Source organism: Patella vulgata, chromosome 7 (genome assembly GCF_932274485.2).
Source record: "Patella vulgata chromosome 7, xgPatVulg1.2, whole genome shotgun sequence".
NCBI classification, from domain to species: Eukaryota; Metazoa; Mollusca; class Gastropoda; family Patellidae; genus Patella; species Patella vulgata.
In genome coordinates this window covers 38,794,754-38,807,901 of record NC_065885.2, presented here as the reverse complement: position 1 = coordinate 38,807,901, position 13,148 = coordinate 38,794,754, and the positions used below count along the sequence as shown (strand labels likewise).

Genomic DNA, 13,148 nt, shown 5'->3' with positions numbered 1-13,148 from the left:
CGAAATGGAAGTTTCGTAGCCAAATTACCTCCCTTAAATTTTGAGGCTAAATCTTTGAGATAATCTATGTCAATGATATTAAATTTATTAGAAATTTTACTAACCGATTCCTGTGTTAGTTTGGTTTCTTCCGACTTCGTCCCCTCCCTGGATAGAAGTTTTTTGACATCTGACCACTTAAGCCATATCTGTGACTGGTTCCAGTACTAGCAGGATTCTTATAAGAATTCTTATAATTAATCTGTTGACTATTATAAGATCTTTGATAAGGAAAAGGACGTCTAGCATTAAATGGTAATCTTCGTGGTTGAACATTTTGGCCAACACGACTGACTTCACTGATATCCTTGATCGACTTCGGAAGATCATCTCCAAAAAGATTCTGAGTGACTCTGTTAGAGACCGAACAAAGTCTAGACATGATTTTGTTGTTGAGGTTACTTGATTTTAAATTTCACGTCTCTTCATTGAAATTTCAAAATGGGCTGCTGCTAAAAAAGCCAGACTATCACACAACTTCCGAATCATTTTTCCCATTTCCTCAGAATCAAACTGAAGATTAGGTGATTTTCTCATGATATTCAAGTCGTTAACAAGTGTCGTTAAAGGTACCAGTCCCTTAGTTAATCGATCTTGAATTTTCTGAAACTTTATATCAGAAGAACGGTGATTCGGTTGAACTTCTGCCCAAATTTCGGCATTAACCCGAGGCGTAACCATCATCATACAATTCTTGAGGTCTTTTATATTCTTCTCCAGTTTTATTTAATTTAGAATCTGGAATTTTTGGACACAACAGATTATTGATTAAATCTGCTACCTTCTGATTGATATCGGGTCCACAATCCGAATCATCGGCATATAACTGTTGTATATCCTGTAACAAGACATCCGTTGTCCCAGCCTCCGGAGCAGTGTCCATGAGAACGTTATCAATTTGTGTGCAAATATCAACTTCGTCGACAGTGTCCTGATTTTGATCAGAGATTGAAGGCGATACAGGTGGCGACTCCAAATCCTCAATAAGCCCACTTTGACTTTGGTTCCTGGACTTGATAAGTTGAGTAAACAGATTGTTTTGATTTGAAATCATCTCAGTCATTTCCACAAACATATTTTGATAAATATTATCAGTCACATTAGTTTCATTCCGTTTTGAAGACACATGGCCGTCAATGTTTACTATAGAGGCGCTGACGTCGTTCACTAAATCAGAACCTACTTTTGGACCCGGAGCAGACTCTTTTTCTGTCGACGTCCCCGCTATGGGTAAATCATTCGTAGCCGTTTGCAACTTTTTGCAAGATTTCTTGGAACCTTTTCCCACTTGTTTACCATTGCTGGGAGTTTTACCCTTTTTCTCAGGTTTATTAGTGACAACGCGTTGAGTCAAATCGGTCATACTGAATCCATCGAAGCACGTGTTTTCCGTGTCCGACTCGAGCAAAAAATCCGTTTTAGACTTTAGTTTAGTTGAGTATCGTAAATAATATCTTCATGTGGATTTAAAATACACGATAACAACTGTTAATATTCTGATACAGTTTACCAACAAAATTATTTGTCAGTACACGTAAATAGTTCACAAATTGTTGTGAAACTACAAAGTATATAACAGACAATTTAGGCTAATTCAAGATGCTGTAAAACGAACTAATCATGAAGTTGTAAATATAAAATGTCCAGGTGACCTAACGTTCAGGCCAATAGTAGGCGGACCAAATAGTAGTACCCAAAGACTTAGCAACTTCATTGATATCATTCTGAAACCACTATGTTCTAAAGTCAAAACCTTTCTCCGCGATGATATAGATTTCCTTCATCATTTACCTAAGCAGGTAGAACCTGGTAGTACATTAATAAGCTTTGATGTAGTAAATCTATATAATAACTTCAGTAAAGATCTGGGAATAAAAGCTATCGAATATTGGATAGATACATACCCCGATAGTATCCCAGATCGTTTTTCTAAACGATTTATAATTGGCGCTCTAAATTTAGTAATTTCAAATAACATATTTTTCTTCGATACCCATTATTTCTCACAAATTAAAGGAGTTGCTATGGGTACAAAAGTTGGTCCGACATACGCAACATTAACATTAGGTTACCTCGAAGAAATTTGGTATGAGAAAATACCCACAACCTTCGATAAAACTTTTAGCGACATGATTAAGCAATCGTGGAAACGATTTCTGGATGATTGTTGGTGCGTCCTTAATATAGAAGATACAGCGATCACCAAACTCCACGATCTCTTGAATAGCCTAGATGTCGATATTAAATTCACTGTTGAATCTAGTAAAGTAAAACTAAACTTTCTCGATGTCACGGTGAACATTTTACCGAATGGTCAAATTGAAACTGATATGTATTATAAACCGACAGACACACATCAGTATCTCAATTTTAATTCATGCCATCCTTCTCATATCAAACGTAATATTCCGTATAATTTAGCTAGACGCGTGTGCACCATAGTTTCACAATCGGATATCAAACAAATACGCCTTAATGGGCTTAAAGGTTTTCTAAAAAAGCAACACTACCCGGCAAAGCTAGTAGATGATGCCATCCGAAAAGCTTTAAGTTTAGATCAGAGCAAATTAAGGTGTCCAAAAACGATTTGTGAAACAAAGAGTCACGAAGAAGTTGCTTTAGTAACTACTTTCAACCCATCACAAGAAGATGGTAAATCTATAATTAATAATAATCTCCATATTCTTAAAAATAGCCCGATTATGGATGATATATTAAATAAGGCAAAAATAATAAATAGTTTAAAGCAACCTCAAAGCCTGGCTAAATTACTAATCTCATCAAAATTCGAATCAACTAAAATCATACCAACAGTTAATAAGTGTAATGAATCCAAATGTAAAACGTGTTCAATCATAATTGAAGGTTCATCCATAAATATCATGGACAATTTTACATTTCATGTAAAACAACCAATGTCTTGTAAATCCGATTACATTATATATGTAATAATTTGTCCGGGCTGTAAGGGTAGATATATCGGAAAGACCATAAATATGCTTAGATTAAGAATGAACCTCCATCGACAACATATTCTTAATCCGCTATACAGGATGATACCCCTGAGCCGACACCTCGATGTTTGTGGCAAATGCAATTTTAATGTCTTTCCGTTATATCAATTAAACAGCAAAAACAACGATCTGTTAGAAGCAAAGGAATCATATTTTATTGAAAAATTCAAACCATTGCTTAATTCAAGGTGTTGAGTTTTGGGTAAAATATAAATGTTTAATTAATAATTTTGTTAATGATACATAATGTATGCAATATTATCTTATCGTGCTTATTATAGCCATTATAGTTCATTGTTGTAATCATGACGTTATTACGTCACATCAATTGTTGGAATTGGTAAAATTTGCCTGAAGAAGCTTAATAAAGTGGAAAGTACTCGCAAAATCCTAGGTTTTTTTTCCTATAACATCTTTATTTCGAATATATATATATATATATATATATATATATATATATATATATATATATATATTATGGTGACTGATTATTGCTGATTTCATATTTGTTAATTATTTATTTTCTACTTTTCAAGTAAGATTTGAGTGCCGGGAAAGATTCCACTTTTTACGACTGGATTGTATCAGCGGAAATGGTGAGAGAATATCATCTTTCGAATTCAACAAGAGGTCGGTGACATTAAATACAGCGATATCGGCTAGAGTTAACTGAAATTATAAATATAGTTTTAACTTAGATAAAAAAAAAGTTATTAAACTCCCAAAACTGTTCAACTACATTAGTCTCTTGTGATCAGCGCTCTTTTAGTTATCAAGCACCTGTTTTGTGGAATAATCTACAATTTAGTTTAAGATGTTGTACATCTCTAAATTCTTTTAAAAAAAAAACAACTTAAAAAAGCATTTATTTAATCAGGCTTTTAACTGTCCACAATCTTGTTGTTTATTTATGATTACATTGTCACTTTGTAAAGTGCCCCTGAAAATGTTATATGAAAGGGCGCACTATAAATATGACGCAATAATAATAATAATAATAATCAGACGCCAAAGAATGTCATTCAATTTGGAGGCTTCGCGCATTTCGCCGCACATATATAACTGATTAGAAATTACAGTAAAAACAGAAACGATTGAATGTAAATCAGTTTATATATACATTCATGTTACATTATTATATGCGTTGCAACCCATTTTGTGTCCTTATCTAGGTGCCAGAGAATGGCGATTTCGGTCTTTTAATTACGCATGGCAACATGTCATCCTTTTGCCAGAAGGTAACTGACTTCGCGCGTGCCCAGTACTGAGGCAACTCATTTGTCCCACTCTTGCGTTCAGACGACAAATTAACCTGGTTAAACGATCACCTAGGTTTTTAAATCAGTTTAACTTGCGCGTCTAAAGGGGCTGTGTAATTCCAAAAGACTAACCATTACAGCATAAGTCCAAATTGTATAAACGCTTTAACTTTCCCGCCTTTCAGTGCACGTGTTCATGTGTAGTTTCTCGGACAACAACCATTTATCTATATCAGAAGTTTGGAATTACCTTAAGTACGACATTGATTCGAACGAAACATAAATTGGGTAGGTCTATGCCCTTGAACTAAACTCAACAATATGTGTGTTTATGATCTTTTTATCACAAATCATTATACACGTATAACTAAATACAACTCGGATTTTACGCAATTATCGATAGTGTCTATTGGCTGGGGTTATCCGGAGATATATTTTATTTTCTAGTTTTAAGATAACTGGCGAGACCTGGGTTGGATTCCACCTTTTTTCTGTTTTCTTGTATTAATGAGAACGATGAAAGTAGATCTTCTTTTTGTTGAAGTAAAGGATCTGTGATGTCATAAACCGCAATATCTGCTAGAGTCAACTAAAATATAGAACAACATTGTCAAACTTGCCAATTAGTATAAAGTTTTTAAGTTATTGAACGCGATTATTAAAGGCAATGGTGTTCTGGCTGGAAGGTGATTTCCCAATTGACTTTAATGTTAATTCTCGTCTCTTAGACCGGCTCTAACTTTTTTCCCAAATTTTCGTTGGGTAGAACTCTTTCTGCCACAGATGGAGGAACATGTGGCAAACTCTTGCCCAAAAGCATTATGAGGTTCACCATGAAAAACTTGAGATACACAAGCTGGAAGTAGAGACAAGTAAACATGCAATTTTCAGCCCTACATTTCAACCTCTCGACTCTTGTATCCTTTCCAAAATCCTGAATATTCACCAAAACCTGGCAGAAAATGTATTTTCAAACCCTTTTCTTCGATTCTACACCAAAAAGTCAACAAAAATTGCCATGCAAAAGGGGGAAAAGGGAAAGGGAGAGAAAGACCAAAAATAACTTTCGCCCTACATTCAGGTATCACAAAAAGGTCCTTTTTATATGCTTCCCATAATATGTTCTGGCAACATACCGGTGAAAGAAAATCAAAATCAAAGAATAACTACAAAAATGATGGCCCTTTAAGTATACATGCTGCTTTATGTGCAGCGGTGTATCTCAGGTCCATGAGCCTTTTGTGCTAAAATTTAAAAATCGTTCTTATTAAAGATACATTCCCGCGTACAAACTTTGTGATTTGATGATATATTTGGACTAAACACATATTCAAAGTGACCAATCTATCAAAAATTTGCTTCAATTCCCTCTCAAAACTTTGTATTCGCCGGGGATACCTATAGCTATAAGTAAGCTGTTGTTAGACGCGATGTCTGTCAACTTAGCTACATTGTGGGAGGGTCCATTTTTCAGAATGGATTTATCATTACTTACTGTACATTTACCATACATATTGAGGCCTAAGTAAATTCTTAATTATTTTCTGTCATCTTTTTCTGCCGTTTATTTGCAGAGTCTTTTGTACGTTGACACCCCTCAATTTTCCCAAAACCGCCTAACCATTTGATCAATAAATAACAACTGCTCCCTCACTTAAGCTGGCACACAATAAGCTGGCAGATAACAGTCGGGTTGCCAGTTAGTGATACCCTGACAATTGTACATGCAGTATAAGAGATAATCGTGTAGATACATACATATGAGCAGTGCTGGATTAACCATTAAGCATGTGCCCAGAGCATCATGGTAATGAGGGCACTACATAATGTCTGCTTTGTTAGATGCCAAATTTAAAATGTTTAATTTTAAAATTAATTAAAGTCTTTCGGTCAGTTTTTCATTTTGTTTTTCCGTACTGTTATCTGTTTTATCGCAATTAATAATGATGTGTATAAAATCCCAGAAAAACTTTAATCACGTGTTTGGCGGTTGTTTGTGGTTTATATTTTGAATTTCAATATGAGGACACCAAAATGTTTTATGGCATTGTGCTTAGGGCCTCTGTGGGTCTTAATCCGGCCCTGCATATGAGAGATAATCATGCAAATGTATGAGGTCAGATTAAAGACATGAGATAGCATATGATATTGCGGTTTTCGTTTTTAAACGCCCACAGTTTTTATCTGATTTTGACGAAACTTGAAATATAGATATATATCCCAAAGATCTCGGTTCCTTTCGATATTGGCATGTATCAGAACGTAACTTCGTGGATTATGGCCCCTGATTGTACAAAAAGTCACGTTTTTGGCTTGTGGACATTCTAAGAGGTTACAATTTTTATCCGATTATGATGAAGAAACTTCCTGGATTATTGCCCCTGATTGTACGAAAAATCGCTTTTTGTTTTAGCTTGGTCTCTGTTCATCTCTTGCAAAATGTAGGCGTATCTTACATGACAGCCGCTTGTTTAACATATGAGAGATGTTTGTATGATATGATGTGGGAGGTGTCGTTTTAATGCATCACTGACAAGGGAAACCATGCTGAAACACCCTGAGGAACTTTCTAGGCCAATAACTAAATCGAACCCCGGAACTCCCGGTTAGTGAGTCAGCCCCAGGGGCTTTCACAAAGAAATAGCCAATTCTCTTAACCAAAATGTACCTGAAACTGCGGCTTAAACTCAAATCAACACTTGCATTTTTTAAACCCAAATCAAAGAGATTCAAACTCGTATAACACAAAAATACAACTTAATATTTGTTAGCTACACAAATAACAAGTGGTATCAGATATTCTAGAAGAGTAAGCAGAAAGAGTTACTATGACAGATCAGACAATAACCCTTACCGAATCACCAACGAAATAGCCATTCCTGTTAGCTTTTAAAATTGTTTCAAGATTGGTGAAAAATTTAGGAGTGTCTTCAGTGACCAATTTATTAAGAAGCTCTTTCTGAAAAAAAAATATTGACTGTTTATAATTAGATTTAAAGCATCACAATAGAAAATCATAGTGCTTAAACATGAACTCCGTTATTATCATATGCTATTATGATAGGCCTATATTGTTATTATGGGCTCCTCCTTATCGGGCCGTTTTTATTTTTTGCTTATTTCAACAATATGTGTTTCCCTTATATATTACCTTTTTAGTTTCATCTTGCTCTAAGAAAAATATTCTGATCAGAATTGGAATTAAATCACCAATGACACCAACAATCACGTCTACTTTTAATGCATCAGTATTTCCATTGCCATAAAATCCTGAAAATAGAATAAACTCTAAGCCATCCTAATTCCCTGCTAAAATGAGCTGTAGGCACAACGGGGGCCGAATTTATAGTCCGCAGTCGCACAGCGTGCTAGTGTATCTTGTTTCAAGTGTACAACGGGTATTTAATAATATATAAACATTGTATTATACGGTCCATGATATAATATATTCAAAACCTTAAGTGCCCCCATGGAATAATTATAGGGTCATGAGTATGGGGCCATTTTGGGGCCCACTGATGAGTTTGGCTTAGGGCCCACAAGTAGGTAAATCACACAATAAACGCCACCAGTTTAAATGTAGTTGACTAGCTACAGGTTATGACGGGGGATTTGAGTCAAAAGTCAGTGCTATGTTGTTAGTGCTATTACATGTCCAATGTTGCAAATGTTGAATGTAATGTGTAAATTTGACTAAGTCAAAAGTAAAAAATCCTGTAATACTGACAAATACATCGTGTAAAATGACATCTACTTTTTGTCATTAAACATTTCACAATAAGCCGAAGTCCATCTACCCACAACTTTAAACACTGAACTCTGACATCTTCTCATTTGACACTCGCCCTATGTATTGTACCCTTCGACATATATCTTGTGTATCGTAACACAGAACAAGTAATGAAATTAGCCAGTATGCAAATTAGTTCACACGGTACCTATGCTGTCTCTTTTTGGTGCTGTCATCTTTTGCATTATAATGCTATCCTGTTTATAAATTATATAATACCCATCCATGGGCCATTGTTCATTCTTCTCCTTTTATTTGTTGGGCTATTATATTTTGTATTGTATATACTTCTCATGAAGGGAAGGATGGTTGTTGTGGCAACTTTCTATGTCCACATTGCTCATGGACTGTCGCACACGTTCACACAAAACCCTGGCGACTTCAGAGTAAAATTCTTCGTGTTATATGTGGAAGCCGAGATATTTTACATTTCTTTCTTTATGTAGAAAAAAAATCATGAAATCAACACCCGGTTGCAGGTCTCATGCCGGGGGAAATTCCCTGCTGCAAAATTATGTTTTCTTCACGCGAGATGTCACGTGATTAAAAATAGGTACCGTCTGATATTATTTTCATACTGGCTAATTTCATGTCGTGAGTTCTGTGTTACGATGTAAAAGTGAAATGTTGAACGGTACGATACATAGTGCGCGTGTCATATGAGAAGATGTGAGAGTTCAATGTTTAAAGATCTGGGTAGATGGAGTTAGGCGTGTTGTGGAAATTTTGAAATGTCTAATGTGAAATGTTTAATGACAAAACGTAGATGTCAATTTACACGATGTATTTGTCAGTATTACAATATTTTGTTAAATTTAACGTCCTCCAATTTACACATTACATTCAACATTTGCAACATTGTAGATGTAAAAGCACTAACAACATATGGGGCGCCGTTTGTAAAATAATTATTTAATTTTGTTTATAGCAAAAAACATTAGATTTAACTCCGAATATATATATTTAGATAAATATTAGAACAAAAATGGCATATATGTAAATATCAAAAAATATTGTAGCTAAAAGTCGAGTTTTTGGTCTATGAAAAACTTTAAATGTTATATCTTGATTTCACATCGCTTAGTTAAATATATAGCTAAAGGTGCTGTTTTTCGTAGGTATAAATGCTAAATACTAAATCACTGAAAAATCTAAAGTTAAATATTTAGCTAAATATATAAACATTTAGCTAAATATATAAATATTAATTTAGCTAAATATATAAATATTAATTTAGCTAAATATATAAATATTAATTTAGCTAAATATATAAACATTTAGCTAAATATATAAACATTTAGCTAAATATATAAACATTTAGCTAAATAAATAAACATTTAGCTAAATATATAAACATTTAGCTAAATATATATATTTAGTTAAATATATAAACGTTTAACTAAATATATAAACATTTAACTAAATATATAAACATTTAACTAAATATATTTATATAATATATAAACAGTTAACTCAATATATAAATATCATGCTAAATATATATGTTTAGCTAAATGTATAAATATTTAACTAAATATATATTTGTGGTCCCGCCAATATTTCTATTATCGTAAGCGACACAAAAAACTGCGCATAAAATGATGACGTGTACCCGACACGTGAGCCTTGGCACAATCGGCCTACTAGCAATTAGAAATGGAAGCTGACCACGAACAATAATTATTTTACAAACGGCGCGGTACGGTTGCTCTTTGTAAATTTAACTATATGTTTAGCTAAATATATAATTATTTAGCTAAATATATAATTATTTAGTTAAATATATAAATATTTTGCTAAATATATATTATTTAGCTAAATATATATTATTTAGCTAAATATATATTATTTAGCTAAATGTTTAACTAAATATATATTTAACTAAATATACACGTGAGCCTTGGCACAATCGGCCTACTAGCAATTAGAAATGAAAGCTGACCACGAACAATAATTATTTTACAAACGGCGCGGTACGGTTGCTCTTTGTAAATTTAACTATATGTTTAGCTAAATATATAATTATTTAGTTAAATATATAATTATTTAGTTAAATATATAAATATTTTGCTAAATATACATTATTTAGCTAAATATACATTATTTAGCTAAATATATAAATGTTTTACTAAATATATAAATGTTTAACTAAATATTTTAACATTTAACTAAATATATATTTAGCTAAATGTTTAAACATTTAACTAAATATTTAGCTAAATATTTATATATCATCAAATCTCTTGTTTTGGTCTTAATATTCAATGCTAAATGTTAAATATGAAAATAGAGACAAATCAAGAAATATTTATATATATTATGTTCAATATTGAGTTTTTGTTGTATTTTTAGTTTAAATATTAAAAGTGAAAAATTTGCACAAAAGTCAAGATTTAACTATATATATAAATTTAAATTAAATCTAGTGTTTTTTGCTATATAAAAAGCTAAATAATTAATTTACAAACGGCGCCCCATAACAACATAGCACTGACTTTTGACTCAAATCCCCCGTCATAACAGGTGTCACACTATATTCTATAAAAAGCATCGCAGTTTAGATACAGTCAGGAGCCGCGGTTGTTCAGTGAATAAGGCACTGGCTCACTAGCCAGGGGGTCCGGGATTCGATCCCGGTGTTCCTAGATTACACGTCAGTTGTGCAGGGCGGAGAGCCCAGAAAATCGTCTAGTCATGCGGGTGTGACAAAAAAACGAGGTCCAGTGTACACGTTGGTGTGCACGTAAAAGAAACCCTGGCAGTTTGAATTCAATTACTGACCGGGAAAAATATCCCTTCTAGCACACAGAATATGACGCATATGCCCCGTCTTCATTATCCCGGTTTGTGCAGAACTGCAAGATGTTAAACCCCATTTCATTCATTCAACCAGGTGTTGTTGACTTGCCGACCACCGGTCTTAATCAAAAAGGTTTAGATATTTCAGATAATCTTTCTTAAATCTGACAAGTCTATAATATATCCTTATTATTTCAAGAGAATAAAAATTATACCAACCCAATTCTTTTGCCAGATAACTGTTTATAGCATTGGATTGTGCATAGAGAGTTCCATCAATTTCTAAACATGGTAACTGTCCCAATGGTGTTTCTATAAAGAAAAAAGGACACTTACATGTTTTGATTAATCGCCAAATTCCATTTGGAAATAATGTTGGATTAGTATAATTTTATGTTAGATGTGGCGAGAAATGACTCTTCTTTTTGTCGATCAAAGAAGAATTACGGTTAAAAATAGAAGGTAAGGACTCACGATGGCCATAGAAGTAGAACAGAGGTGGATAGAACATTATTTCACAAGACGTATATATAATTAAATTTTCGTGAACAATAAAATGGCGGTGGGCTTATTGCATAGATAAACTCCCGCCTTGGATTCAACTGGATTTTAAAATAGGTCTATTAATTATGTTCATCCACAGCAAAATGAGCGCGGGGCTTATTACATAACGAGCAGCATATAGCCATAGGTCGATGAAATTTCAATTTCACATACCTGTGTAAATAACGGAATTAAACCATTAATGGACTGGTATTCCTATCACTGATCAGAGATGCATCTTTCAAAATATTGTAGGCCTATTCGCAAGTGATTCCTACTGCTTAAAAGGGCGTATCGGAACTTTAATAGGTACGGTAAGAGGACTTCGTGGATTTTGAAAGGAACTAGTCCTAAGGCTCTTAAGCACGTTCAATTCGGATTGCCTACTTCGGTTTGTTATGCTTCTGTTAGTGTTATACTTACTTGGCTTAAATGCCTGCCATCCTTCTTGGTTGTACTTGACGTCATCAAATTGCTGACCTGCAGCATGAAATAACAGTCTTGCTACTTCGCCCCTGCCTCTAGAGTGAAAGTAATGTAGTCGGTAAACATGCATTATAGTATTTATGTTCTTCTTCAACAAACTAAAACTAGATCAATTCGGTCTATACCATACCGGTGAGAATGAAATCACCCATGCGTGCATGCGGTTGAACGGTGAAACCGGTTTTCTGTGCAATACGGTGTATCAGGGATACGACATTCTAAAAGCCCATCGATATTACAATGCGTTTTGTACGTATATACAGACAACATTACTCTTCTCTGGGTTTAATAGTATCAATTGTTTTTTTTTTATTTCATTAATTTTGTGGGTTGCTTGTTCCAATTTCGATATGCTCTGAAAGTTAAAGCGTGGGCGTCACCGAATAACTATTATGCCGCATTACCCTCTATCTGGCCTGAAACCCCAGAATTAGGGGAGTCGATCGCCCAGTAACGGAATGCACGTTATATCAACCGCTAAATGGACTTTTTATTTCGCTGGTTACAGACAAGCTTTCCAAATATATTTGCATATTTAAAAAAAGGAGACTGGAAATGGCTCTTTTGATCAACGTTTACGAATGTGATAATCGAAATGCCATGTTTAGATCTGGTCCCGAGTTCACAAAGTATTCTCAAACTTAAGAATTTACTAACCAGCGACTGCCAGGCAAGATACGCCCACATTTTGCAAGAAATGGATAGAGAATAAGCTAAACAAAAAGCGATTTTTCGTACAATTAATTGTCATAATTCAGGAAGTTACGATCCGATATGTGCAAATGTCGACATGAACCAAGAGCTTTGGGTTATAAAGATATATATAGTTCAAGTTTTTCATCAAAATCGGATCAAAATTGTGACTTCTAGGGGGTCCACAGCCTGGATATACCATATATAAATTTACACTATTTGCGTACGAGGGGCAGCCATTTTGTTCGGCAGTTTTGGCCCCATTTTCACGAATAATATTTCAATCGGATAAATATTGTGACCTCTAGGGGGACCACAAGCTAAAAACGAGATTTTCGTACAATCAGGGGCCATAATTCAGGAAGTTGCGATCCGATATGCGCAATATCAAAAGAAACCAGGATCTTTGGGTTATAAACATGCATTTCAAGTTTCATCAAAATCAAATGAAAATTGTGACCTCTAGAGTGTCCACAAGCTAAAAACGTAATTTTTCGTACAATCAATGAAGGTATGGTCTAATAT

The 13,148-nt window shown here is 34.1% G+C and overlaps 2 protein-coding genes across 2 annotated transcripts; both read right to left on the bottom strand.

The window, feature by feature from the left end:
• Positions 1-109: 109 nt before the first annotated feature.
• LOC126827975 (uncharacterized) lies at positions 110-1,551 on the bottom strand. The gene is made up of 2 exons (XM_056102289.1): positions 729-1,551; positions 110-440 (listed from the first exon to the last, which is right to left on the bottom strand). The coding sequence occupies exons 1-2, from the start codon at positions 1,400-1,402 to the stop codon at positions 116-118; spliced, it is 999 nt and encodes a 332-aa protein (XP_055958264.1). The 5' UTR covers positions 1,403-1,551; the 3' UTR covers positions 110-115.
• Positions 1,552-4,392: 2,841 nt separating this feature from the next.
• LOC126827356 (S-crystallin SL11) lies at positions 4,393-12,096 on the bottom strand. The gene is made up of 5 exons (XM_050556651.2): positions 11,868-12,096; positions 11,121-11,213; positions 7,464-7,582; positions 7,167-7,271; positions 4,393-4,901 (listed from the first exon to the last, which is right to left on the bottom strand). Exons 1-5 carry the CDS (start codon positions 11,998-12,000, stop codon positions 4,749-4,751), a joined length of 603 nt encoding a protein of 200 aa, XP_050412608.1. The 5' UTR covers positions 12,001-12,096; the 3' UTR covers positions 4,393-4,748.
• Between the last annotated feature and the right edge of the window lie 1,052 nt (positions 12,097-13,148).

Excerpts from the sequence above, each read along its gene's own strand:
- LOC126827975 (XM_056102289.1), bottom strand. The coding sequence starts at position 1,402 with ATGACCGATTTGACTCAACGCGTTGTCACTAATAAACCTGAGAAAAAG. Across the intron at positions 441-728 it reads TATAAAAGACCTCAAGAATT|TAACCTCAACAACAAAATCA; the intron begins GTATGATGATGG and ends TTTAAAATCAAG.
- LOC126827356 (XM_050556651.2), bottom strand. The coding sequence starts at position 12,000 with ATGCATGTTTACCGACTACATTACTTTCACTCTAGAGGCAGGGGCGAA. Across the intron at positions 7,272-7,463 it reads AGCAAGATGAAACTAAAAAG|AAAGAGCTTCTTAATAAATT; the intron begins GTAATATATAAG and ends TTTTTTTTTCAG. Across the intron at positions 4,902-7,166 it reads GCTATTTCGTTGGTGATTCG|TTGACTCTAGCAGATATTGC; the intron begins GTAAGGGTTATT and ends TCTATATTTTAG.